The sequence below is a fragment of the Mchenga conophoros genome, linkage group LG5, assembly GCF_057382185.1.
Source record: "Mchenga conophoros isolate Kocher_MC1m ecotype Shallow Benthic linkage group LG5, M_conophoros_male_GT1.1, whole genome shotgun sequence".
NCBI lineage: Eukaryota > Metazoa > Chordata > Actinopteri > Cichliformes > Cichlidae > Mchenga > Mchenga conophoros.
Window position 1 is genome coordinate 25,553,434 of NC_140530.1, and position 24,250 is coordinate 25,577,683.

The window sequence follows — 24,250 nt, forward strand, 5'->3', positions numbered from 1 at the left end:
TCATTTTTCTTGGTGTTTGCTTTGATAAAATCTAGTCAATAAAGGGATTTCATTTAGAATGTGTTCTGTATAAAACATAGGCTGAAGCTAAAGCTTCAGCTCACATCTTTTTGGCCAAAATGTGTTTACATTGAATCAAATTCCCTGTTGTCAATTAAATAATCATTGGTTGTTGTTTTTGAAAAAGGGTTAATAATTATAGACCAGAACACAAGTCAGTCTATGCCGTTGTGTCACATATGCTTTAACGTATTTTATCATGTAGACCTTTGACTACAGGGTCAGTACAGTTGGAAAGGCGTTGTCTTTCTTGGTGAATTTAAGCAGCTAAAGGCTGAATTAGCTCACATGCTTTACATCTACTGGTCACACATAGGTGACGCATGACAGAGACATAATTTCCATAGTTATGCTTAAACCACCACAGTACATTTTTAATAACAGAATCAATATGTGATTGAATTACATACTTTCACCTTGTTCTTTTTACACAGCCATTTCTAGAGGCTCAAAATTCATTTAGAAAATTGACCGACAAGACTTTTCAAGGCCATGTGACTCCTGTTCCCTTGACATGACATATTTGCTTTATCACAAATCAATCATTAAGCTTAAAAAATAAATCTGTCACATGGGTAAACAAAACTTTAGAATAAGCTAGCTACATGCAGTGGCAGAATTATTTTTATGTTTAAAAAACGAAAAACAACATCAGCCAAGTCTGGAATACTCTGGAAGAGGAAGGCATCTCATCAACGTTTACAAACAGGAGATGCCTTCATTGAAATCCAGAGGGTTTTGTATCATGATGCAAACCTCTGGTACACTCAAGAACAAGAAGGCCAGACGAGACTTTGTTAGAAAAACATCTAGAAAACATCTGAAGGAACTTGGCAAAAACAAACACCTGGAAGAGAAAGTCAAGAAAACAAACGCAGCACATAGTGATGTTGAAGGATTTTCATCCAATTATTAAAAGTAACCGAACAAATTCTTCCACTAGTGGAGGACTTTAAATATTGTCAGAGACACTTTGCCACTTTTTGCATTTCCCAAAGGCAAATTGGTCCAGGATGAAAGGACATCTTAAAATCGATTCTAAAAATTCCATGTAATGAAAACTGAGACACTAAAATATATTGTTAAGAAAAAAGTTATCAGGGCCATTCTTGCCTGCCAAGTAGACCCTCTCTGGGCCTGCCTCATGTATTAGGGGTCTGTGCCTTAGTGGACTGGGAAACATCCAAAGGCAATTTGGTTCCTGATTTCCAATAGGTGGAATAATCCGGAGAGAGGGGAGCCTGGTCTTTGGCTTCAGCCAGACTCACCTTAGAATGCAACACAATCTCCTGCAGAGGAGGTGGATTATATACTGTACGGAGATTTTGGATAAGAGGATTTCTTTTACCTGTGTCTTTGGGTTGAGGGAACAGCATCTGATTGTTGTGGTTTGCTTTTTGAGTCTTCACATTCTTCAAATCCTTATGTGTTGTCTCCAAAATGGAGACCTTTTTGCAGCCACAGTACAAAGACATTAAATTTTTAGGGGTTAATTGGTGATTCTAATTAACCCAACGCCTAAATGAAGACCAGCTTTTTACCACTGCAAGGTGAAAAATATTAGATTGTTATATCTTGGAGCTCAATTTACATTTTGCCTTTAGCCCTCACCAGTTCTGTTCATATCTAGGTTTAGTGGGTGCATCTTTGCTTTTTGAAGATGAAGAGGTCCTGTTCACATCATGAAGGGTTAAGCTTCAGCTTGCAGAGGGGTCTTTAGTTTCTGGTTGGAATAGAGCAGTGTCTTAATCAAGAAAATGTTGTTTTGGAGTGTAGGGTGTTTCCAGCATTGAAGTAGCTCCTTGACGCTCTTGTTAAAACTCTGCAAAAAGGAAGAAAATGAACCACACAACATATCTAACATGTATTGAACTTTATTAACACATTATTAACATTTTTGATTGAATTTATTTAGGCTAAATGTTTGAAAATTTATTCATATATTTTCTAAGATAAACTAATAAAAATATATTTATTTGCATTCAAATTCTATTCTACAGGAGAATAAACTTTTATTATAATAATAAACAATCAAAGCATAAAAACTGGTGTACTATGTTTCTACATTCCAAGTAAGTTGACAAGCTGCCTACATTATATACTTATAGAACATAAAGTAAATACATTTTTCTATACTTGTCCTTTTTTACTTTTATTATTCCATCACCAATGTGGTACAGAAAATGTATAATTCTGACATGAGCTGTTGTGTATAAGGAGTACTTTTACTTTTGATTACTCTTACTTGATACGTTAAAAGTAGGCAAGTCCTGCTGCTGTAGAGAGAGTAAATGTTCACCACTACATGAACTTAAACAAATCCCATATATCCTCATTAGGAATTTTGTATTAAAAAATCTTAATTGTGCATTTTTTAAATTTCCAGATAATTTGAGAAAATTTAAAAGGCTGGACACTGATGAAATTTTTTTCCCCAAATCCCAATTCATCCCAAGAATGAATTTAACAAACAAAATAAATAAATAAAAAAACAAAACTATACTAGTTACATGAATGCTAATAGCTCTAAACAAAACATGTACAATTAAAATTGGTATGGCAAAGACAAAAAGCTCAGAGCTTTTCATTTTAAATCCATAATTTTCAAGTTAGTTTGGTCAGTTCTGGTTTAATTAATAACACAGTAGATATGCATTTGGCAAATACCCTATAATAACTACATAACCACATTGAGATAGTTAAGTTCTCACTCATTAAAATAAATAGAATTTATCACCAAACATGCTTCACATATGAAACCACATCCTAATAATATCATTTTCTCTACTGCTGAAAACAAAACATTCATTTCCCTTAACATAAAATGCCACAGATCTAAACTGAGTAGAATATTCATGATTTAAACTGTTCCCTTGACTACAAGGGTAGCCAAACTTTCACAGTCACTGTAGTGGACTAAGCAAAGATTTCAAATCTTAAAATTTCCAGTTAATACTTAAGTCGAGTGGGAATTTACAATAACAGTGCAGATGAAATTGTGCTTTGATTGAAAGCAGCGTCTCACTTTATTGCAACAATATTGTTACAGCTCGAATACTAATTTGTAATTTCATGTTCTACTTTGCCCTGAACAGACTACTTCTCATTGTAGCTCTGTCTTTCTGACAGGCTCATCAGGTCTGCTTTTATGACTGCTGTACTCTCCATGCTGCTGAGCCTGTGGCTTGGTGCTGCGTGGGAGCCTGTGGCTTGGAGGGAGGCTTATACTACTATACTCTAATACTTGATATTGTGACGCAAACAGGTACTTTGTCTTCTGTACTTCTCCTATAGAGTAAGTGTTCTTGTCAGAGCCCAATCATTTATTCAACAGAGATTCTGTAAAATGACCTCAAGAAAGACACTCATCCTGAGAATATGGCTGAGCTGAAGCAGCTCATTAAGGATAAAAGGCTCAAATTTCTGCACATCACTGGCCGTATTCACCAAATCTCACAGTATAAAGAGATGTTCCTCGTAATTAAACTTTAAGGAAATTCTTAAAATGGTAAAGTGTTTTGATAATTTCTGCCTTAAAGGTAAGATTAAATACAGATTAAAACTAAACTTATCCACAAAGTATCTTAAATAAGCTTCTGAGGTGAAAAACAGGAGTAGAAATGGAGACTTTTAAGAGGCTAAGAGTTTCTTAAGCAGAAGAGAAAGAAATGGTGCTAAGACAAACAGGGAGTTTGTGTTGAATGTCAGCGATTAAGCAAATTTTACAGATTAAATTGAGTAAGGATAAAGTTTGCGCTCAATCTCATTAGAGATGTGCTTACAGCTTCTGTCCAACAGAATAAAGAGCAACAGTGCATCAGTTCATCAGCGATGACTTGTGTCTGTCGCATCCATCTGGAAGCACAGTCATCACACAGACAGTTACAGTGCTTTTAAAAGTCATATTGCTATATATTTATATCTTATATCTTATATATTCATGCGTAAAAGATTCTTGTTAGCTTAAGTGTATTGTGTTTTTATTATCATTCATGCTCGATTCACAAAGGTTTTTTGCTTATTATATTTGCATTAAATATGATCTAACTTTCTGCAGCCTTTAACTGCACTTTGTTCTTTACTCCTTATTTGCACTTAACGTTTTAATGTTGCATTAAACTTAAAATTGTTCCAGGTAGATAGTTTCTGTAAACTACCTAAATCTTGTTGTTCATAGTTACAAATTTAAACCACACGAACCTTTAACATTACTCAGTACAATAGGATCTGTAATCCGTAGTGAAAGTGAAGCTTTTTCATTGTGTACAGACTGTAGTGAGCCATATCTTTGAGCAACCAGTATTAATTTATAAATGATAGACATTATTACGGTATAAGAGATACAAATTATATGAAGGAACCAAAAAAGTTTAGATATTTACATTTTATGTCTTCAGTTGCAGTTTACCTTAGTGTGTGGCCATGAAATCCTGGAAACCATCATCTCCACTCCATCCACAGCTAAGTTGACCGGGATGTAGTTGAGAAAGTCCAGATCAGATTTTGACAAACATAAAGAAATCTACAAAGGTCTACCAAACGAAACTGTGGGTGTTCAAAGGACTTCAGCCTCCTCGTCTGGTTGGAAATGAGGGTGTAGATGTATTTTACTGGACACCTCTAGGAATTAACAAACATTTAATGTAATTACAGTTCCTTATTTTATAAATGGTGATGACCTCAACTTAGCGAAATTAGATTTCAGGTTGGGTGAGGTTAAGAGATCTTAACAGTAAATCGTGTTTTAAGTCTTTCTCTTAATTTGTTACCTGAGGTCAGGTAATGAGGCTACCACCTGAGGCACCTTGAGGTGTGTCAGAGTTGAAAGGTATTATCTGCAGGCATTAAGCTACTTACCACAGTCAAACCCTGGTAGAATATTATATTAAAAAAGAATAAAATGGAAATGCTTAGTGTATGTAATAATACTAATATATACATCTGCAATGTATAGATATGTTTAAGCATCCAAAGGGCAGTTAATACACAGAGGTCGATCAAAAATTATAGCATATTGAATATTCACACCAGTCAGCAAAAGCCAAAATTAAATTAGCAATAAATGATATTGAAAATATAAAAGAAAGTAAATTTATTTATTATCATATCAAATCACATTTAACTGGGAGTAAACAGAGCATCACAAGCAAGTTGATCTGAATTAATCACAGGTAACAGAGAAATGACGTGGTTTCTCCATCATGTAGCCCAATCATAATCTATCCTTTCTATCTGTCAAATAAACAGAAGGATAACTGATATTAGCTGTTCTTTGCCACTGATAGTGTTGCAGTAGCTTAAAGAAGACAACAAATTGGCTAAGTCTTTACCGGACATTTTCTTTCCGACCTGTGACAGTAAGCTTTTACCACACCACAGCTACCACAGGTGAGATACTGAGGTTAATCCAATCAGGATAATGACACCCAAAGTTCCTCCATATGGAGACAGACTGTGAGGGTAAAAAAAGCTTGACTGTAGGTCTTGTCTGAATTAATAAACACATAAAATTTTTAATGTAGGGTAGTTAAGCACTGTAGGAAAGAAAGCACCCCCAGTGAATTGGATTAGAAGAAGGCAACACATACATTTCAACACATACATAGCTCACATTAAAAGACACAGACTGTGTAAAGCACACTATCACTAAACATTATCTGCTGTAGTTAATATATTTAACACTCTAAAATCAGTACACGTTATTGTTTTTATATACACAGACATTTCTCATATTTCAGGTATGATTTGTGTGTTTGCTCATGATTAACTTCTCTTCAGACTTTAAAAGCTGAGGGAACGTAATTCCCTTTCTCGAGTAAGGATTAAGAGAATTCCTCCGGACTTGGAAAGGGGAGCAAATTAGTTTGGACCCTGTCCTGTCTATCCGGTGTTAAGATTAATTAGTGACCTCTTAGCTTCTGCACTACCTCACAACCCGCTAATCCCATTTTGGCTGTTTGACAGGGTTAGTGGAGAGGTATAAAAATCACAGGGTGTAACTTGAAACATCGTCACCGTCCACACAAGTAGACTTTTTACACAGACACAACTAAACAGCTGACTAGCAAAGATGGCTTGGGATGGAGGAATTGAGCCCAATGGCACTGAAGGCAAGAACTTCTACATTCCCATGTCCAACAGGACTGGGATTGTTAGAAGTCCTTTTGAGTACAATCAGTATTATATGGTAGACCCGATAATTTACAAACTTCTAGCTTTCTACATGTTCTTCCTGATCTGCACTGGGACTCCCATCAACGGCCTGACATTGTTTGTAACTGCTCAGAACAAGAAGCTCCGGCAACCTCTCAACTATATCCTGGTCAACCTGGCTGTGGCTGGACTCATCATGTGCTGCTTTGGATTCACCATCACCATCACATCAGCTCTTAATGGCTACTTCATTCTTGGACCCACCTTCTGTGCTATTGAGGGATTCATGGCCACACTTGGAGGTAATAAAGAAAGCAGATCTTTTCAGGATCCTTTCTATTTCATTGGCAGATATACAATATCAATGAATAACTCACCTTTTCTGTCTACAGGTGAAGTTGCTCTCTGGTCACTTGTTGTCCTGGCTGTTGAGAGATACATTGTGGTCTGCAAACCCATGGGAAGCTTCAAGTTCTCTGGAGCTCATGCTGGTGCTGGAGTTTTCTTCACATGGGTCATGGCAATGGCTTGTGCTGCACCTCCACTCTTTGGCTGGTCCAGGTAAATTCTATTTCTTTTCATTTCATCATAATGATTTTAAACAGTCAGAATACTGCACAAAGGAGATTAACAAGATGAATAAGTAGTTAGTTGTAAAGGTCTTGAAATATTATGAATGTTGAATAAAAGCTGGATAAAAGCTAATTTTATTGAAGAAATACATGAGATTTTTAAAAAATAATCTCACACAGGTACCTTCCTGAGGGAATGCAGTGTTCCTGTGGTCCTGACTACTACACACTGGCTCCAGGTTTCAACAATGAGTCATATGTCATCTACATGTTTGTTGTTCACTTCTTCGTTCCTGTCTTCGTCATTTTCTTCACTTATGGAAGCCTTGTGCTGACAGTCAAAGCTGTAAGTGAAGCTAAAGTTCTTAAATTATTTATAATAGATCAGTTAATCTAACCAAGCTAGCCATTGCTACTGTGGAATTTATTGCACCTTGCTATTATTGATTACATTTAAATGAAAAACTTAACAGGCAGCAGCACAGCAGCAGGACTCAGCTTCTACCCAGAAAGCTGAGAAGGAAGTGACCCGTATGTGTGTCTTGATGGTCATGGGCTTCCTGGTAGCTTGGACACCGTATGCTAGCTTCGCCGGTTGGATTTTCATGAACAAGGGAGCTTCTTTCACTGCCCTCACTGCAGCCCTCCCTGCTTTCTTTGCAAAGAGCTCCGCTTTGTACAACCCTGTTATCTACGTGCTAATGAACAAACAGGTTGGTGTTACGTATTCTCATAGTTTTCTTCTCTGTTTTTCAGTCTTTTGCTGTTTACTGAGTTTCTGAATTGGCTATCTTTCAGTTCCGTAACTGCATGCTATCCACCATTGGAATGGGCGGCATGGTGGAGGATGAGACCTCAGTTTCAACAAGCAAGACAGAGGTGTCCTCTGTGTCTTAATCCTGATGGCATCTTCAGATCTATGGACATTGATGATTGCTTCCAGATTTTAGAACATCCCATTAGAATCATTTTGCCAAATGGATTTAACAAATGGAGTCTGGACCAAAAACACTAAGGAATTCTATGTTATCTGTGAACTAACAGAAAGGCAAATGCATTTTCTGTTGGGATGATGTTGTACAGCAATTGTGTGTCTGTGTGCATGTGAGAGCATTTGAGAGAGTGAATATGAGTGAACTTGTAAACGAAAAACACCTCAAACTGTAAACCTGCTGAAATGTGACACTTGTACCTGATGAATGTACAATCACATGTTGATTGTTTTCATGCAATTACTTGGGGGAGCATATATTTCACTGGTCTACCAGTGGTGTTATTTTTATGCATTATATGAAAAGGAAAAAAAAAATATAGGACTGAGTAAATATAATAAATGCATGCATAAAAAGAAACATACTGGTGTGGTTGCTTAACTTTTACATGCTGGTTTGATTATCTGCTGCTTAAAACCAAAGCAGAACATCACACATTTAAGGGACATTTTCGATTAAATTCCAAACTTTTTTTTCTTGAGCAAAATATAAGATTTAGCTAATGCAAATTATGGCTAGCTGAAGTAGTAGCCCGGCTATTTCCAAAAAATATACCAAGGTGGAACATCCAAGTCACAGATGCACATTTGAGAATAGCTGTCATCACACTATAGTTACACTGATAGTAATCCTTTGTAAAGCTTCTGCTGAAACAAGAACAGAATGTGTCATTTGGAACTGCTGCAGAAACACTAGGTCATGTAAATCCAAATCCAGTTTATTTATATAGCACGTTTAAAAACAAAAAGTTTGCCCAAAGTGCTGTAGAGAAACACAGGGTAAAACACAAGATACAACCACTGACACTCACATAAAACATAATAAAACACATAAAAACCATATCAACTCAAGCCAGTCTGAACGCTATCGAAAAAAGGTGTGTTTTCAAAAGCATTTTAAAAACAGGAAACGAAGATGCCTGTCTAATATTTAAAGGCAGCGTATTCCAAAGTTTTGGGGCCATAACTGAAAAGGCTCGTTCTCCTCTACGTTTAAGCCTTGATTTTGGGACAACCAACAGCAGCTGGTCAGCTGATCTGAGGGTCCATGAAGGAATATAAGGCTGAAGTAACTCGGAAAGGTATGGGGGAGCAAGACCATTAAGGCATTTAATTACAGCAGCTGCTTTATACTCAGTGTTTAGTTCTCAAAATCTTTGCCAATGCACGTTTGAAACACATGAAAAGCTTTAGGTTCAGTAGAAGTCATGTTGCAGCTTAGGTAATATACAATTGTAACAAGATTGAAGGTCAGTATTTGTTATGGCCACATTTATTCTTCAGCACAGTCTGAACTCTCATAGGCAAACTTTCTTCTTTTTTCTTTAAGAAGGCTTCAGGAATAATTCTGTAGTCTTCTTGAAGGGCATTCAGAGCTCTTCTTTAGATGTTGGCTGCCTTCTGTTCTGTTCTCTGTCAGGATGATTTTTCGTTTTTTATTCAGGTATGCTTTTACTGCACTGGCAGTGTATGTGGAATCATTCCCGTGCTAAAATTAAGCTGTTCACAGGTGCTTACTACCTGTTATTGCTGCTGGCGCGGTCTCTGCGCACAGAAAATCTGCGTTGCGCACAAAAAAAAATCTAACCTGAATTGAAATGAAAATTAATACTTTAACAATCCTGTTTTGCAGTGTTAGTCAGTGAGGCGTGGCTGATGTGGAGTGAAGTCACGTTAATGACAACGTGCACAATCATTGGAGATGTGAGCAGGACAGACGGAACAATTGAAATTAGAGGGAACATTGCTGAGGGAGTGCAACACTCCGACAACTAGAAGTTGATGATCTATTATCATGACCCATCTATTTCTTGCATTTCTGTTGTCTTCCTTATCACATTAACAGTTATAAGTGAAACTTAAATTCACTTTGAGTTCTAACTAATCCTCAAACAAGAAGATTTACATTATAGCTGCTTTTTAATTAAATCTTTGGTAAACTGTTGCAAATGTTGATCATAGGATCTGGTCTCAGACACTTTACTTTGCAGCCCAGTAACAGGATTACAGCCAGAAGACTGTTAGGGAAGTGAGATGTGTGTGCGTCATGATGTGCGTCTAGTACTTTGGATACCATATGCCACTTTCACTGCATTGAATCTCCCTTCGGTGCCATCATCACCTTTAGAGGTTAACAGTGCACAGTCCTGTTATCTGTGTGCTGATGAACAAGCAGGTTGGTTTATGTATTATTTGTCTTTCTTTTTCTTTCTGAGCCGATTGTTTTTTATTTGGGTAAGTGCATGCTGGTGGTCGACAAGGTGATGGGTAAGACTTCACTTTCTGCCCACAAAACAGAAACTCCTCTGTCTTTTAAAACACATTTTTCTATATCGGGACATTTTGCTTTTTAATTGTCTGTTTGATGTAGAATATATTTTGATGCGCACTAGTCAACATGTTGAGTCCGAACCACTTGATTTGGACAACTTGATTCACAAACACTCGTGTTTGTGAATTTAAAATTGCGTATCAGTTTATGTGTGCTTACTTTAATTCCCCCTGCTATTTAAGGTAGTGATATACGCTTGATGTAGCACCATAGCACCATCTACATTTCATCTTTTCATTTTCATCTTTTATCTTTATCTTTTTTAATGCTGCAATTTTTTAATGAAGCAAATGGCATATAATTTAAATATTGCATTCATCAGGCTTAAAATTGGCTAATAGCAGCTGACAGAAAAGCTTGCTTTTTTCCCCATGAAGAATTCCTGCCATGCTGTTCAGGGCTTACAATTATTTTAGTGTTCCTACTAAAGATTTAACCTGGCCAAGCACATATCTCTCCTTACTGACAGTAGAGGGCAACATCTCCCACAAGAGGCATCTTTAGATCATGTAATTACAGTTACTCAATCAAGACGGTGCTGACACAAAAGGGTGTGGTAAAGCTAGATCAGGTTAATCCACTTAATAAAGAAAAGAAGCGAGTCAAGCCCACCAGGGCTGCACACCTTAGCTTTTTGGTAGAACACCAAGCGCTATGAGTTGAATGAACTATACTGGTTCTTTTAAAATAGATAAATGCCATAGGAATGTGTAAGTTGGTAAGATCTATCTGAAATATAAGCATAATGTGACAGCATAAGGGTAGGAGTAAACAATACAATAAAATACCCAAGTTCACGCACATGTGAACAAGAACCTGAGATATTTTAAGTCCTCCACATTGGGCAGCAACTCATGACTGAGAGCTATGGACTCGGACTTGGAGGTAAAAATTCTTATCCCACTACTTTACACATGACCGCAATGAACTATGTCAAACGTTGTGGTTATAAGCCTGTGTATAGAGATGCTGACGCAAGTTTTAGCTTAAAAGCTTTTTAGCAATGTACTTTTGTATGTGGCAATATCATCGACTTACTACAACCCTGTAACAGTAGCCTCTTTGGTCATAAAGAGGCTACTTAATGCCCTGTACACAATATAATAAGGTATTATATAATACCCTGTACTTACAAATTAAGGTTATTTTCAAAGATTACTGAACAAAATAGATTAACAAACCATTGCAACGTTGACTGATAATTTGATGTGATAACAATGATGTGTATACTAATTGGTGGCCAGCTAATGAAATGAAAGAAGATCTCTATTCATTTATCTGTCTGATTTTCTGGGTGGCTGCTGGTCTCTTCTTTACATCACTTCCATATTCCCACGCTGTCAAACTCAACGCTGTCGTCATCACTCTGGCCCAATCATTTTGTTGCCCTGCTCCTGCGAACCAATCAGTTTTTGTCCCATGTGCTATAAATCTCACTGCTCTTCTGTCATTCTGCCTGCAGGATTCCCATTCGTGCAGTAAGGCTCCTCCCAACATCAACCTCATCCTTCATTAAGTCTCCATCTGCTGCATTTCTGCCAGCATGTTTCAAGGCTTTGGGAGTCCTGCCCTACTTCTGTCAGTGTTGTACTCGCTCTGCTATGTAGCTACATTGTTGTCTAATCACAAAATAATGCATTTATTAAAACTCTGATCTACATTAAATGATGTTTAGTTCTTTCAAATGTTCTCTCTTAATGAGTTGCATCAAGAAGGGCAAAGCTGCCAAATCAAACATCCACCCACTGCGGTGACCACTTGTAAATAGGTGCTTTTATTAGTAGTATTATAAATTTTGAGGGGCAGTCCTGTTAGTAAAAGAGGTAAATTTATTACTCTGAGAACACTAGCAACTGTTAAAGCTCTGAGTTAATAAATCAACATTGGAATAAAGTTCATGTTGATCATGCTAACCTCAATTAACCTAAATTTAAATTTTATATGAATTATATGAAATAATAATAATAATAATAATAATAATAATAATAATTGTATGAAAATAATACAGGAGATAAATTGAAAAATAAAAGATTTAAAAAGACTCACCAAAGGTAGTTAAAAGAAAAACAAAAAATACAGTAAAATGTTAATTGACAGAATAAACAATAAACAGACTTATAACAGTACAATAAATAGATTCAAGACCTTTAATGTTGTTGTGCAAGCATAAAAAAAATCCTAGCCTCACACGGTGCATAGCATTAAATATGAAGCAAACATCTACACATATAAAAAGTATAAAATTGAAAAACTCTAACAAACGACAAAACTGATTTAAGTGATATATCCCTTTAAAAACAGAGAAACAACTTTCAAAGTGTTTTGACAGAACACTTAAGGGATAGAATAAAAGGTTAAAAAGGTTAAATATTACAAAAAAATAAAGCAAATTAATTAAAGAACAAAAGGCTGCAATTAGGAAAACAAATAAAGAGAGATAACCAAAAAATAAGAAATCAAATGTAACAGAATCACTCATAAAGGGAAATCACTTATTCTGCTGGCCTTATCTCCTCAGCCGACCGATTTCAAAGCTGATGACACTAAAGGCAAGCCAACAGTGATCATCAGATTTAAGCATTAAAACAGCCAGAAGGGCCCCCAAGCAGGCATATATGGGGTCTATGTACCTAGATGCAGATGACATTTTAGTGATCAGTAAAGTCTATAATCTAATTCTAAGATGTAAAAGAAGCCAGGATAAGGGTGATGTGATTTTATCTTTTTTCTATAAAGTGAAAACAAGTCTCACACAAACAGTTTGGCCATTGTCCTACTACGCCTATATCAACATGTACTGTAGTGTGTCTCAGCAATTATTATTTATTTTATTATCATTTCATTTCTTTATCATTTTAATTACAGAATATGATAAAAAGCAAAAAATAATAAAATAAGTAAATCAGGGATTTCCTAACTCCAACAGTAAAGAGCATTCATTATTCCTGTTTATTGCAGAATCAGTCATCTAAGCAGAGAAGCCCAGATCTCCCTCTTGCTGCTTCCTGCAGCTCTTCCAGGGAGACACCGGGATGAAGACAGCCAGCAGAGGCAATCACTACATCACATTCTGCATCCACCCCAGAGCTTCCTAACAGGGATATCTGCCCAAGACATGTCACCCTTGTGGCTCACAGGTTATTTTTACAAATTACATTTTCACCATAACCGTTTGCTTTAATGTTAGTTCCTCTTCGCATGCACTGAATAGCAATACATCATTCTCATTCTCGTATTCCTATTCGCACGAGTCTCCTCATGGTTATCTTGTGTGGTTACTCTTCCTGTATATTACATTCATAAAAAGAAGTCTGTGATTGGTTTGCATGTATGCACTATTGTGACAAACATCAGTAACTATATCAGTAACATTTGTGTTTCCACAAAGTTCAGGGATTAAATCTTTAGGATGAATTAAACAGTTGCAAAATCTGTTTATTACACAGCAAATCCAGCATGTCCAAATTAACACTGTCGGATTTGATTTCAACACTATTAAAGTGTCTATATGGGTCCACACCAGAGAGTGTTAATTTAACTCTTTTTGGAGAGTTGGTACGTTAACTCTGATTTAGTGTTAAACACCAAATCTGTCTGCAGTTGATAATTTAACACTTGGTGTTAAGAGTTTATATATTAACTCTCAAAAGAGTATTTTAGTTTAACTACGTAAGAGTTATCTTCTAATTCATTCTAAAAAGCGGGAATTTTACTGTTCTGAACTTCTAGAAATTTCTTTTGGAAATAAACATTTACTAAAAAGATGCAATGGTTTTTGAAAAACATTTATTCTGAACTGTGCACCACAATTTCAAAACATTTTCTGAAAGACGTAACAGTGTACATGTTCTCACTTTCATTAGAATTTTGTTTATCAAAAGGTCTGACATGGTAAATGCAAATAACAGCATTCTCATCACTTATTTCTTCAATACAATATGCATGTCCTTCATTCATCCCTTTGTGGAACTTCAACGCACTTCTGCTCTCCCCCATATTCCATCTTCACAAGCATATCCTGTGCGGAGATTGAATAAAAATTAGTTGACACTAATTAATGGCACAAATAATCCAGTAAACAATTGCAGCACAGTAAAAAAAAAAAAGGAATCCTCTTTGAGCCATTACTTGTGTAAAGTATTTTCCCAAAAGACAAAGACACAGGCAACAGGTAATACTGAACTAAATGTAAAACCTCAACCTTTTTCATTTTTACCTAAACCGTGTGCACAAAACTCTGGAGGGATCTAAATGCTAACGTAGAACCCAGTCAGGACGTCAGCTACTGCTGTTTGCTCGTGTTTTTATTTTTATTTTTATGGGCGATCGTTTTCAGGCTTCAAGTAGCACCATTATACCAACATTTCACATTCTAGACATTGTTTTAGGTGTATTTGACCAAAAGTTTGACTGAAAATTCACATGCAAGCTTTTTTTTCAAGGCTGTGGTATTTGCACGCAAACAATACCTTTCAGCTAGCTAAAACAGAATATTATGCTATCAGCGAGCAACATGGCTAATGCCTTTCACACAGCTTTGTCTCAACTCCAAAGAGCCACAGAAGTAAAAGCTCATAATAATAATAATTGAAACAATCTTTGAAAAAGTGACTTACCAAGCATGGCAAACAACTCAAATATGTAGAGCAAAATGTTCTGAAACGGCTTCACTTCAGCTTCGATTGGAGCCGTGCTGGGGGCGGAGTCTGTGAATTTACTCTGTTGGTGTCATAGCCCCTGTAGGAGTTCAGAGTTAAGAGGTCAAGAGTTAATGTTTCCATTGTAACACCTCCAGATTTGACAGAGAAACACTCATTTTTAACACTCGATTTTAACTACTATCATTTTACACCTCAGAGTTACATTAAAAGAATGTGACTCTGCTTAGAGTAAAATTAACTCTACTTTTGCAAGAAGACCATTAACACCAAAACATTTAACACTTTTGAATTTGCTGTGTAGATGTGTTGGTTTCAGTGCTGTACATAAATGAGAATATTAATCTGTCTGTAACTTGAATACAGTGATTAAAATGCTTGTTGAGAATCCTGTAGTCATTTTAATTTATTAAATATTTATGTTTTATGTATATTTTATTAAATAACTGTGAGGGTAATGAGGAAGCTAAGGGCCTCACTTTACTTAATGTGACACATTAATTAGCTCACCCTTTAAAACCTGAAGGATGAAAAAATTACCAGAAAATTCACATTTTTTGAAAATGCAGTGTTTATTGAACCATTTGACAAATTTGTTTAAAAAATAATTACATTTTAATGTCTTTTAATTTATATCATATTTGCTATATCAGGCATTTTTTAAATCGCTTTTAAATGTTTGTGCAATTTATTTAGATTTTTCTTTCATTATTTATCTCTTTATTTGAATTTTTTTGATACATCCATCCATCCATTCGCTTCCGCTTATCCTTTTCCAGCTGTCATAGGGCGAAAGGCGGGGTACACCCTGGACAGGTCGCCAGTCTGTCGCAGGGCTAACACATAGGGACAGACAACCATTCACACTCACATTCACACCTAGTGGCAATTTGGATTATCCAATTAACCTATCCCCACAAGTTGCATGTCTTTGGACGGTGGGAGGAAGCCGGAGTACCCGGAGAGAACCCACGCAAACACTGGGAGAACATGCAAACTCCACACAGAAAGACCCCGGCCTGATGGTGGAATTGAACTCAGGACCTTCTTGCTGTGCGGCAACAGTGCTAACCACCGTGCCACCGTGCTGTATCTGATCGTTCAGTCTGACGTCACTACTAGCCGTGTCTGGGCCTAAACTCTGCTGCAGGTTCATATATAAAATGATCACTGTGGCATTACTGAGAGTTAAAACACTGTCTTAAGTCTTTCATCTTTAATAAAAAATTATCAGCGTTCTGCTCTACCAGGTGTAACAACTGAGTTTAACATCCAGGCATCCATGAAAACTGAATTTATGACATTTAACGGAGTTAGAAGTTAGCAGGAAGTTAGCTCGCTAGCTTCCATCTAAATACAATAGCATGTCCTGAGTGCGGGGTTTTGGAAACAAATTAAAACGTACAGCTTTCTCATCACAAATGAAGACAGAAAACTAAACAGCAGTGACGTTTGTAGGGTTACTGAAGTTTGGCTAGCTGGTATATATTGATGTGCTATGTGACCGCTAGTGACACAGCTATGTTAGCATAATATAAACAAGCTAACTTTTTTTTCCACTCGATAAAAGTTAACGTGAGTGTTCTCGGTGGTCAGGAACAAATGTAATCGCATGGCAGGATGCTGTAAAAGGACCAAACTTCAGCCAGGAGAACAACTGAGATAATCCATCCACAATACGTCATCCTCTGCACACGGCCATTAACAACCAGAAGAGTCTGTTCAGTGACAGGTTGCTTCTCCCCAAGACAAGAACTAACAGACTTAAAAACTCCTTTGTCCCACACGCCATCAGAATGTTTAACTCCTCTCTGGAGGGGAGAGGGAGGGGAAACAGGAGGACAAAGGAGGGGGGAACAACTAAGCTGTAGTGCCTCTTCGCCTCACTGTACAATACCTTGTGCAATACTTTTTGTAAATAGTCAACAGTGCAATAGACTCAATACTTGAAATGTGCAATTCACTTGTATTTTTATTTTTTATTCCTATTTATTCTATTTATCCCCTTTGTATATTTTATTTATATTTGTCTCTGTATTTATATATGTGTGTGTGTGTGTGTGTGTGTGTGTGTGTGTGTGTGTGTGTATATATATAACAGTTCTGTAACTGTAACTTTGGTCGTTGCTGTGCTTTTTTTGGAAGTCGAATTTCCCAGAGGAACCCACCCGAGGGATTAATAAAGTTCTATCTTATCTTATCTTATCTTATCTTATACGAAGTTAGTCATTCATATACTGCTGCATGGGCTGGGCTGTAGTTACATCCTAAGGTTTTAAAAACTGAGCTTAAATAAATGATTAGCGGTAATAAAAGCCGAGGGAGGTCAACGGTGATCACTGACTTTTTTTTAGGAGCTTTTTGAGATTAAATAGAAGAAAATACAAAGCATTAAACATGTTAACAACACAAAAGCCATATTAAATGCAGACTACTTTAGGCCCGGAAGTAGGAGTCGTCACGTCATCACTTAACTCATTCACTGCCATTGACGTCTATAGCCGTCAATTGCAGTGAATGAGTCAATGGGTTTAACTCATTCACTGCCAATGGCTGGCAGTGAATGAGTTAATAATCGGATTGTCATTCCCAAGCCTAGCTAAATAAGGAGGGGTTGCATCATAAAGGGCAGGTCGAAGCCCAGGTTAAAAATGACTGCCCCCTCTGCTGTCGGCAGAAGACAGAAGAGGAGGATATAGATGGGAAATGGTGTGAATGGGCATTGTGAACTGGGAAGGGTTCTCAAGACTGAATGACTGATAGCTGTTACAGGCTAACACCTCTGTTCAATAATGGCTGGATGTAGATGGTCTCCTTTACTCTCTCAAATCTCAGAATACTAATACTAATCACTTACATGATTATAGGGTTGGTAAGCAAGTCTGAGGGCCATCTCCTAGTGGACAACCCCAGCAGGGGCTAAATAGCTGTGACTCTTTATCTTTTTTGTTGTTGTTTTTTTTTTTTTTTTTGGGGGGGGGGGGGGGTTGTTTTGTTTTGTTCTGTTCTGTTCTGTTCTGTTCTGTTTTGTTTTGATTTGTTTGTTTGTTTGTTTGTTTGTTTGGTTGGTTGGTTGGTTTTTGTTTTGTTTGTTGTTTTTTGGGGGGGTGTTTTGTTTTGTTTTGTTTTGTTTGTTTGTTTTTTTTGGGGGGGGGGGGGGTCGTTTTTTACACTTAAGAAGGCTCTTGGATGAGAATTGAACTGTCAACAGGAACCAAAAAGAAATCCAGCTACCTTCATTTTAGGAACTTGTCTAGTGACTGTCATGACCTTGAGAACCTACAGAAACATATTGTTCCTGTACTTTTTATGAACTTTTTACAAGATATAAACAACATCTAATCTACTTCTGCATCTCTCAAACCTCTCAGTGGTTTCAAATAAAATCTAAGGATAAATTCTGGAACTGTTCAAATAAAGGCAACAACCAAGTAATAAATCTTTTCATGCATGCATTTAATATATTATTCCTAGGCTTTTGTTTATAAAATATAAACAGAATATCATGACAGAAGCTACGAAAACCTCTTTATGTCACAAATATACAATGGGGATTCTTATCCCATCAAAAAAAAAAAAACTTAGAGTCAAGTTTTCACATACAATAGTAAGGAACAATTACAGTAAAATCCTGCAGATAAAAATGAACTTGTATCCATTTTCTCATGCCCATGTCAAGACAGTCATTCGGAATGAGAGAAAAGTCAGGAAGGAGTATGGCTGGAGATATGTAGGTAGTATTTTTAAGAAACGGAGGAGACTTCTGTCTTGCTGGTTGATACTGAGGTCTCATCTTCAACCATACCACCCATTCCAACTGTTGAAAGCATGCAGTTACGAAACTACAATGGGGATAAAATGAAGAAAAAGAAAAGAATGAAGGAAACTTCATTGTGGTCTTTGTGATCATCCCAAAGCAAAGAATCCAATAAATGAGCCTGAATCTAATAAATATTTGCCATGAAAACTATTAAAAATAGGGTTTATAAGACATTACACGATAATTGCATGCAGCCATGAGGACAGATCGTAGCTGCTTACTTGTCCCCATAACTGCTGATTTGCAGGATCATAATAATAAACTGACCTGTTTGTTCATGAGGATGTAGATGACGGGGTTGAACAATGCTGAGCTCTTTGAGAAGAAAGCAGGGATAGCCATGGCTGTGGCTGTGAATGCAGCTCCCCTGTTGAAGAAGATCCATGCAGCAAAGGAAGCATATGGGGTCCAGGCCAAGAGGAAGCCGAAAACCATCAGGATGCACATGCGTGTCACTTCCTTTTCAGCTTTTTGGGTAGAAGCTGAGTCCTGCTGTTGGGATGCAGCCTGTAGATAAAGAAATCATTAGATAATGTCTGTGCTGAATTCAGTGTTGATGCTAAAACTATTCGATGACATGGCTTAGGTCATGAAGGCTGATCAGTTCAAATATGTGACCAAAATGTCAGCAGGTAAGGATGTTTGTTTTTTTCAGAATATTAGAGCAATGTTAGATATTATCTCCAACATTGCCCTAATATTCTGAACAACAACAACAACAAACATCTGGATATAGAGGAACAACATTTAATTGAAATAAACATCACTTACGGCCTTCACTGTAAAGACTAAATTTCCATAGGTAAAGAAGATGGTGAAGACAGGGACACAGAAGTGGCAGGTGAACATGTATATGACATAAGATTCGTTGTTGTATCCTGGGGCCAGAGTGTAGTAGTCAGGTCCACAGGAAACCTGAATTCCCTCAGGAATGTACCTGGGAATACATAAAAGGTTAGTTGAATATGAAGCATCAGGTAAAAAAAAAAAAAGAAGAGGTTTTTAGCATCCACCGGTTGAAGTGAATGATATCACCTCAAAGGGAGAGATGCCAGCCTCCTTGAGATTTGCAAAGGCTAACCATTTATTAAACTGGTGCCAAGACTGTTCGTAAATCCTCTGTGTCATCCACAGAAGTTCTCAAAAAGTAGAACAGGAGGAAGAAATATTTCACTCAGCAAATCTTCATCAAGAGAAGCAGTTTAAATCCCAAAGATGCATATTCTCTGGAAATGTTACAGCGATACTTCAGTCAGAGGTACACATTATATGTACACAGTACATGCTTTTGAGGTACTTCCAGAGAAAATAGCAAATAATCAACTGATTTAAACAAAACTATTTATTGGGGGCAAAAAAGCTGAACAAACCAGAACATTGTCATCATTATGGTTTGAAACAGTCTCTTAATATAATTTTGTTAATATTACATCAAAGCTGAGACAAGATGTACCTCAAGTGTTTTAAATAACAGCTAAAATAGGAACCGCCGGTGGAGGATTGATGCTACTGAAATTCAGTCTATCCTCAAACTAAAGCAGAGAGTAACTGTATTTTTATGTAGGTTTGTTTTTTTTTTTTTTTTTTGACTTTTTGACTAGTTTGGAAAGTTCATTCAAACACTGCAGATGTTCTCACAGATGTGCTGCACTTGCTGGTTGCTATGCTTTCACTCATCCATCCAATCCTTGAGGTTTAAGTCAGGAGACTGTATTTATGAAGTGTCTAGTTCTTGTCTTCAAATTTTTGAGTTCGTTGTGCTGCTTTAAGTTTGTTTTCCTTTATTACTTCCCTTTGTTATTTCCTTTGCTCCTTTGTTGCTTCTTATTTTATCATTATTGTTGTTTGTTTGTTTGTGTGTTTGTTTTGTTAGCATATTACCATTTGTGCTAGCTGTCCTCTTTTTTTTTTTTGTACGTTCCTCTTGATTGTATATTTATCCTATGTATTCCTGCTGTCTACTATTATATTTTATTCTAGCACAGTTCTTGTGGAGCACCCACAATTTTGTTGTACTTGTACAATGACAATAAAGGGCTCTTCTGTTCTATTCTATTCTATTTTTCAGCCCTTCCTTTGCACAAACAGAGGATTTACGAGTAATCAACAAAAGTTTGGGTATGTGTAAGCTGATGTCTTATGAATGAAAGATGAATTATGTTTTTCAGCTTTTTATAATTCAAGCTTTGGGAATTTAATATTATCATCTTATCTGGAACAACTAAATTTTTTTAGAATTAGACTGAAACGCCTAAAATAAAAGACACTTCCATTCCCCTTGACTGCCATTCCAGACATGGGTAGGATACAGAATTTTGAGTAAATATCTCAGTACCTTGACCAGCCAAACAATGGGGGGGCAGCACAGGCCAAAGCCATGATCCAGGTAAAAGCACAACCCACTCCTGCATGGGTAGCTGTAAACTTGAAACTTCCCATGGGTTTACAGACCACAATGTATCTCTCAACAGCAAGAACCACAAGAGACCACAGAGATACCTGACCTGTTGAGAGGAAAGAGAGCGGGATGTATGATGAGAACCTTTAAACCATGTCACCTTTTACAGTTTCTTAAATCTGCCTGAAATTCCAAAACTTTACCTCCAATTGTAGCCATGAATCCTTCAATAGCACAGCTCAAAGGACCCAAGGCGAAATAGCCATTGACACAAGAAAAAATGGTGACTGTGAATCCAAATATGACCATGATCAGTCCAGCCACTGCCAAATTAACCAGGATAAAGTTGAGAGGTTGTCGGAGCTTTTTGTTTTGAGCGGTGACCAGCAGTGTCAGAAAGTTGATGGGGAATCCAGTAATGACAAGGCAAAAAATATAGAAAGCAAGCAATCTGAAGAACCATGGATCTGCCAAATAATACTGCGGATATTCAAAAGGACTCCTCACGAGTCCTGTCTTGTTGTTCAAGGGGATGTAGAAGTTTTTGCCCTCTGTGCCATTAGGCTCAAGTCCTCCATCCCAAGCCATCTCTGCTGATCAGTTGTCCAGCTAAGCTTCTTGGAGCACTGTTAATGCAGCAGAGTCTGAGCAGCCACAGTTATATAGCCCCAAGGGGATGATGAAGATGGGCTAAGAGGATCTGAGAATTCAGCCCATAATCTCTGAGTATAATCACTTGTTACTTGGCAATCCTATTTCCTCCACATTTTCTTAGGAAGCATTTAGTAAATAAAACCATGACTTTTACCAAATGATGGTCACTAGGTCATTGAGAGTAGGCTTTTACCTGTTATTCATCCATTTAAACTGGGAGCGTTTTACTCATAGACCATTGCGTTTCATAAACAAGACAGAAATTCTTGGCGGTCTCAAATTTCTGTCACAACTTTAGCATAGGCCAAGCTTCAGACTTCGTGTTCACAAAGGTTTTCCACACAATTTCTTAGTGGGCAGACTCAACCCTGTCCACATGCAAGAGTGTCGCAAACCTTGGCAGGTGATATTTGCAGTTTATTTATAAAATGAAACAAACTAAAAATAAACTGTTTTTCAAGTCACCAGCACTTTTTGCACCGCTATATCAGGTGGTGTTTTGATACAGAGACCCACAAACCTCAGTGATTTATCATCGCTGAACTTGTGCCTGTGTCCTGAAATTGGAAATAGAATGGATACGCCCACACGTCGCAGCGCCGTGTTGATTAGTCCCATTAGTCTGCCCAAGTCTTTCACTTCCTTTTCCACTACAAAAAGACCAGAAGAAGAAAAAAGGACATGCTGTAAAAGGCCAACAATGCCAACATACTGTAAATGCTATAAATAGATGCTTTGTGCATTCTTCTTTCTTTCTTTTCACGGGACACATTCCCATTAACACCACAGGACTCGAAACCCTTACAGTCCTCTCCTCATTGAGCTTAGTCATGGGCTGTATTGTAAAGTGTTAGTGAAAAAACAAGTGATTTTAATTTGTGTAATTATATAGTTTTGGGTATGATAAGTCTGGTAAATCTCTGATTGTGAGTCACATGTGTGCACTGTGATCAGACACAAAATCTATGCTGACACCTACTCTCAAAAAAAAAATCTCTGCTTGAAATCAATGGGAATATATTCTTACAAGCATGTGTTTTTAACAGATTTGCTTAATTGCTAGATTACCCTTTCTTCTTATTGCACTTTATTGTGGGTTAAAAAAAAAATGTGTGGTCATTTTTTCATTAAAGTCAGTGTTTCCATGACCTTAACCTCAAGCTGATTGCAATTATGTTTCAATGAAATTGCATTTGCTCTATTGTGCATACAGCAACACAATTAAGATGAGTTTTTTCCCATAATTTGGAAAGACCATTTCTCTTTCTCCTGCTGTGCTCCTTTAACAAAGCACACTTTGTTAAGGCACAGCTCATGAACTGCAACATCTTTAGTAGAGTCTATTCAGGGACCTGTATATATGCTTCATCTGGCTCTGCATTGTGCTAAACCTTTACTTTAGATGTTGATGTTTGGGTTCCTTTAAGCTCAAGGGAGACAACATCTGACTGGTTTCCAGTTCTCACTCCCGAGGCGTAACATGTCGACGTTTTGTCACGTCCCGCGGCGCTCAGGAACGCCGCGGGAGGAGACCTTCGGCATTCTTATGGTACACGGCGGGTTATGGCTGGAATCCAGTGCAATGACGCTCCCGTGGTAATAGACATTCCAGCCCTAAACCTAACCTTATCCCTAGCCCTAACCATAACCTTATTCCTGATCTTAACCAGGACTATAATGATGTTAAATAGCGTGTTTCTAAGCGATTTGAAGAAAAAGAGCGAACATGTGTAGATGGAGTCCAGACGGTTCTCATATTTCCTGTTTTTTCCGAGGTTGTCATTTAGGAACGTGGTGGGTAGCCGAAATCGTAATATGTTGACGATTTGTCACCTAGCGTAAAATGTTACGCTTTGGGAGTGAGAACGTGTTGCCAGTTCCTGCAATTTATTCTTCAGCAGGATGGCAAATCTAATAACTACAAACATACAGCGATGGGCACTAAAAAAAAGCCATAAGAAGAACAAGAAGAACAGATGGTCTGGCCCTCACTTACAGAGCTTTGTGGTAAACATCATGGATTCAGTATGGGATTATGTAAAGAGACCGAAGACACTGAGACGGCCTAAATCCACAAAAGAACTGTGACAAGTTCTTCATGTTGGATTAAGATATCTGCCTAATGCCAAGGAAAACTATGCAAAACTGTACTTAAAATAACAAGTGCTGTTTTTCCTGGATTTTGATATTAACAATGATATTTTTTGTCTAATTAAATTTATTTTGGAAAGAAAGAATGGATGAATTAAAGATAATGTGTCAAAGTTTGCAGTATTACCCATGCAAACTATAAATGTCAACTCAGTACTCATGGGTAGTAATATCAGAATGTTTGATGAATGCTGGAACTGATATAAGACAAAAAAAAATCTAGTTGTTGTTTTGTTTTTTTTGCCCCATTCCTGCTTGCAAATCACAGGGGTCAGTGGATTTAATTTACTTAAATTATTTTTGTTGCTTTTTTAAATTTAAATTGTAAAGCTAATGTGAAGGTCTTTCTAAAGTCTCAACCAGTGACCAGCAGTCAATGAAATCCATTGTTTACCATTTGGTGAAGATGATCATAGGTCGGATTATTCAATGTCAGTGCAAAAAACCCTAAAACCAATTGT

At 37.1% G+C, this 24,250-nt stretch overlaps 2 protein-coding genes and 1 long non-coding RNA gene across 3 annotated transcripts; 2 read left to right on the top strand and 1 right to left on the bottom strand.

The window, feature by feature from the left end:
• The first annotated feature begins 6,050 nt into the window (after window positions 1-6,050).
• LOC146574669 (green-sensitive opsin-like) lies at window positions 6,051-8,137 on the top strand. Its single transcript, XM_085274534.1, has 5 exons — window positions 6,051-6,515; window positions 6,606-6,774; window positions 6,966-7,131; window positions 7,259-7,498; window positions 7,584-8,137. The coding sequence occupies exons 1-5, from the start codon at window positions 6,131-6,133 to the stop codon at window positions 7,680-7,682; spliced, it is 1,059 nt and encodes a 352-aa protein (XP_085130660.1). The 5' UTR covers window positions 6,051-6,130; the 3' UTR covers window positions 7,683-8,137.
• Window positions 8,138-9,820: 1,683 nt separating this feature from the next.
• On the top strand, window positions 9,821-13,877 carry LOC146574670 (uncharacterized). Its single transcript, XR_014892487.1, has 3 exons — window positions 9,821-9,952; window positions 11,571-11,686; window positions 13,067-13,877. It is a non-coding gene; the product is annotated as an uncharacterized LOC146574670 (long non-coding RNA).
• Window positions 13,878-18,205: 4,328 nt separating this feature from the next.
• LOC146574671 (green-sensitive opsin) lies at window positions 18,206-21,624 on the bottom strand. Its single transcript, XM_085274533.1, has 5 exons — window positions 21,188-21,624; window positions 20,922-21,090; window positions 19,358-19,523; window positions 18,854-19,093; window positions 18,206-18,608 (listed from the first exon to the last, which is right to left on the bottom strand). The coding sequence occupies exons 1-5, from the start codon at window positions 21,570-21,572 to the stop codon at window positions 18,510-18,512; spliced, it is 1,059 nt and encodes a 352-aa protein (XP_085130659.1). The 5' UTR covers window positions 21,573-21,624; the 3' UTR covers window positions 18,206-18,509.
• Window positions 21,625-24,250: the final 2,626 nt, after the last annotated feature.

Coding starts and splice junctions, on each gene's coding strand:
- LOC146574669 (XM_085274534.1), top strand. CDS start 6,131: ATGGCTTGGGATGGAGGAATTGAGCCCAATGGCACTGAAGGCAAGAAC. Junction 6,516..6,605: donor ATTCATGGCCACACTTGGAG/GTAATAAAGAAA, acceptor TTCTGTCTACAG/GTGAAGTTGCTCTCTGGTCA. Junction 7,499..7,583: donor ACGTGCTAATGAACAAACAG/GTTGGTGTTACG, acceptor GCTATCTTTCAG/TTCCGTAACTGCATGCTATC.
- LOC146574671 (XM_085274533.1), bottom strand. CDS start 21,572: ATGGCTTGGGATGGAGGACTTGAGCCTAATGGCACAGAGGGCAAAAAC. Junction 21,091..21,187: donor ATTCATGGCTACAATTGGAG/GTAAAGTTTTGG, acceptor TCCTCTCAACAG/GTCAGGTATCTCTGTGGTCT. Junction 19,094..19,357: donor TAGTCTTTACAGTGAAGGCC/GTAAGTGATGTT, acceptor CTTTATCTACAG/GCTGCATCCCAACAGCAGGA.